At 36.5% G+C, this 4,124-nt stretch overlaps 1 protein-coding gene across 1 annotated transcript; it reads right to left on the bottom strand.

The window, feature by feature from the left end:
- Window positions 1-804: 804 nt before the first annotated feature.
- LOC107575984 (disco-interacting protein 2 homolog C-like) lies at window positions 805-4,006 on the bottom strand (the record flags this gene model as incomplete). Its single annotated transcript, XM_016262275.1, has 2 exons — window positions 805-1,064; window positions 3,747-4,006. Coding segments are annotated over 2 exons (520 nt in total), but the record flags the coding sequence as incomplete, so codon positions are not given.
- Between the last annotated feature and the right edge of the window lie 118 nt (window positions 4,007-4,124).

Below are 4,124 nucleotides of genomic sequence, written 5' to 3'. Positions count from 1 at the left end.
TGGAAAGGCTACTTTGGAAATGTAACAGGTTACAGATTACAAGTTACCCTATTTGAAATGTAATAAGTAGTGTAACTTTTACAATTACTTAAAGTAATGTAACTGATTACATTTGATTACTCTTTGATTACTTTTCTACATTTCTAATGAATGTTTTCAACTGTTAATCATGTTGAAACATTTAAAGCAAGCAGGGTTAACCTAACAGTAGCACTCAACACTGATTACTGTCAGACTTTCAAAATGCTTCATCACTTGAATTAAGATGATAAAAATTGTATTTTAAAGCACAGCCACCACAAAATCAGACTTTAGCACCTCTTTTTACTGTGGGGTCGTTCTGAGGTTACAGATTTAAGATACAGTTTAATAGCTACAGTATGATACTGTTTTTGAAATCGAATCTTTGCATAGCTATGACAGGAAACACTGGCATCTTACAATGCTTTGGAAAAACGACGAATCTTTAAAAAATAAGCGCATTTACATAAAACCAGAACAATCCGTTGTCCTAAACTCCTGAAACATTGGTGTCTCATATTTTTCAGCAGTCAATGCAATTTGGGAAAGAAATCAATCAAATCTGTATGTGTAATTGTTAACATTTTCATAAGTAACTGTAATTTATTTACACTTTTTTTTCTCAGTAACTATAACAGATTACAGTTACATAAATTTTGTAATTAAATTACGTAATTCCGTTACATGTTACTAGTTACTCCCCAACACTGATGATAAATAAGTACATGTAATTTTGAACAAGACATGAATAACAATTACATATGCACTACAAAGTAGTGTAGTTCAGGAAACAGGAGTATACATGTAAATTGTTGCATTTAATTCAATGGGAGGTTCCACTGTACCATATGTTAGTGTGTAGATGGGTTTGCCGGCGTTGTCCAGTGCGGTGAGGCAGGGGCTTTTAGGTTGTGTGGTGCCCCAGCGCTGTAAAGAGGCCAGTAATGACGGAGGCCAGTTAGTGACCACCCCCAGCGGCTCCCCATTCAGGGGTCTCATCTCACCCCCCTCAGGCTTCGGCTGGTTTGGATCTGGATGCTGGACTGTAGATGACAGGAAATCATGTCAGAGACAGACATGTAGATCTGCTGCTGCTGTGTGTTTAATACAACACTGAAGTAGTATATACGGTACCCTATGTGGTTTGTCTTATGCAAATATACATTATTACAGATTATATATAAATGTATACTTACCGATACTAAGACATTTAATCAGTGTAATTAAAAATCTATTATTTTCCACCTATGAAATGTATTATTGTATTGCGTGCTTATTGAAATCACTACCAAGTTGAGTCTTCTGCCTATATACAGTGTTCAAAATCAGTAATTTATATGGTTCCATGATAGATGCTGCCTTACACTGTAAGCAGCTCACTGGGTTTTGGAGCAGAGTTTATGTGAGAGTGATTTTAAATGTCACTGAGCATCTCAGGGTGACTTATGCATCCCGAGGATGAAATGTGACACAGCTTTAAATAGATTTGATTGATTTTGTGCGTCTGGAACAGAAAGAGAAAGAAAAGCAGAGAGCAAGAGAGAGAGAGACAGAATATAAAGTGAAGATGCTGCTGCTAAGAGAATACGAAAGTGTATTTCTCAGCATATTTTTAAGAAACGTAAGAAATGACTGACTGAACAAAGAGAGAAAAAGGAAAGTAGAGATAGATTCAGAGGGGTTCTCAAACTTTAATAACCTGTCAATTTGTGGATCACTGTACTGTCACTGGACAGTGTATATAACAACAATAATAAAATAAGAGTTTATCTCCATAATGCAGGAACACATAAAAGGCTGAATAATTTGAGTATGGCATACAATGTTATGTTTATATGCATAAATAAACAAATTATATATATAATATAAACAAAGGTATATAATAAAACATCCCATTAATTTTCTGAGAAATTGACTTGAGTAATAATGTTTAAACCTTTTTAAACCTTTTAACTGCTGAATAAAATCCTGACTTGAGATTGACCAATCAGAGAAGTCACTGTTACCACAGAAACAGGATCAGGTCACTCCAAACTCTCAGTAAACAGGTCCACTTTCTCAATATGTATGTAATATGTACGTGACAAATAAAGAACCTTAAAAGAACCTTGAACAAAAGTTTCTTTCTTTCTTTTTTTAATGCACTACCATTCAAAGTTTGGGGTTGACAAAAATATTTTTATGTTTTTGAAAGAAGAAGATGTGAAAATATTAAGATTTAAAATGATTTAAAACACACACACACACACACATATACTGTATATACAGTGCCGTGAAAAGGTTTTTGCCCCTTCCTGTTTTTATTTTTTGCATGTCTGTCACACTTAAAAATATTCAGATCATCAAACAAATTTTAATATTACACAAAGATAATGCAAGTAAATACAAAATGCAGTTGTTAAATGATGATTTCATTTATTAAGGGAAAAAAGCTGTCCAAACCTGCCTGGCCCTACGTGAAAAATGAATTGCCCCGTCCTGTTAAATCAAGAACTGTGATTAACCACATTATTTTAGAAAAGTTGAGTTAAATTTCACTAGCCATTTCCAGATGCATTCAACCCTTCACAGTGACACACCACACATCAGGCAGAAATGACTCATATTATTAATATGGCTGCCTTATTCAAATATGTTGTTTTGTGTTATTTTCCTGTCTCCTGGGTCAGTAGCTTCTTCTAAAAAAAAGCAGTTTTTGACTAAATAGCAAAAGGTTATGAGTAAGGATATTCAATGTCAGTGTAAATGCCAATTCACATTTTTGTTTTCATAGAAGCCTTCATGTTTTCATAGAACCCTTTTGTGAGATGAAAGTAAATATATATATGGCGATGGAGGGCTTGAGTGTGAGACATGGCTCAAGTTTTAAAGTTCCTCCAGAATACTAAAACTAATTTTGACATTCTCTGAAGGAAATGTGATTGGTGTCTGTCCTCGCTATCATGATGTGGCGGTTTCGTTACAAAAGATCTCAATTTCAAGTCTCTACAATATTTTGTTCTTAGCATCTTAGCTGAGGTCACTACTTTAATGTCAATATATGCAATTTTGTGTCAACTTTATTGTCTGCCAAGTGAAAAAGCTATGTTTAGTAGTAATAGTACAGCTCTCTTCAGTAAGCCAAATAATTTCAATTTCATGATCATGAAATCCTATAGCATATAAAGGGTGCGTTATACTTTGCCTTTTATGAACTTCCCTTGCTAGCGTCCCTCTGTCTTGTTTACTTGAATACACATCATTGCTTATGTTGCACAAGTGCCCACTACTGGCAGAACCATTGCAATGGGTTGAATTGAAACGCCCTTGATCGCTTGTAATCTGCTATGGCGTATGGAGTGTGTCACAGTCATGTTGCATTGTGGTATATGGAGCTGCCTGAAGTGTTCATATAAAAAGACTCGGGTTGAGGGTATGTCAATGCAAACTTCCTTTGCCCACCACTTGACTTGATCAAAATGGCGGTGGGAATTCCCCAAGGTAAAGTGAGTTTGTATCTAAAAGTGAAGTGGAACACACTCCTAGACAGGTGGAGCTGGGGGAGGTAGAGGGTTTCAGAGGACCACACTGCAGGACTACATTACAGCGAACACTTAACCAGACTATTTAAATGTTGAGCAAGCAAGCTCATTAGCTGAGCAGAGACTAAACAGCATTTAGTAAATTATGTGAATGCTAGCAGAGTTTCATGGCGGAATTAGATATTTGTAGATATATCAACCTACCGTCCAAAAGTTCCTCAAAATCATCAACAAAGAACTCTCGTAAAGGGGGTCTCTTTGGCCTTTTCAGAGTGTTTAGGAGCTGCTGAATCTTAGAGGACACTCGACTGTTGACTGGAACGCCTTTAGACAGAGATAGTGTCAGGAGAAGATAGGACAAAGAAAAAGAGAGAAAGATGGAGAGGATGAGATAAAAAAGCAGGGGAAGGTCACTGTGAAAGGATGGTGGGGTTTCACACAACAACCTGTCAGTCAATGTAAGGCTGTATGCCCATGGGGTTGGTTAAGATGGTACTGAGCATGCTCCGTAGAGACACCTGACCCAGAGCATCAAAGACTCCTTGACTCTGATTGAGGCAGCTGGACTCGTGCTGCCTAGCA

Source organism: Sinocyclocheilus grahami, unplaced genomic scaffold (genome assembly GCF_001515645.1).
Source record: "Sinocyclocheilus grahami isolate Dianchi unplaced genomic scaffold, SAMN03320097.WGS_v1.1 scaffold3081.1, whole genome shotgun sequence".
In the NCBI taxonomy this organism is placed as follows: Eukaryota; Metazoa; Chordata; class Actinopteri; order Cypriniformes; family Cyprinidae; genus Sinocyclocheilus; species Sinocyclocheilus grahami.
Note: the sequence above shows the minus strand (reverse complement) of the source record. Positions and strands in the feature narration are given on the sequence as shown.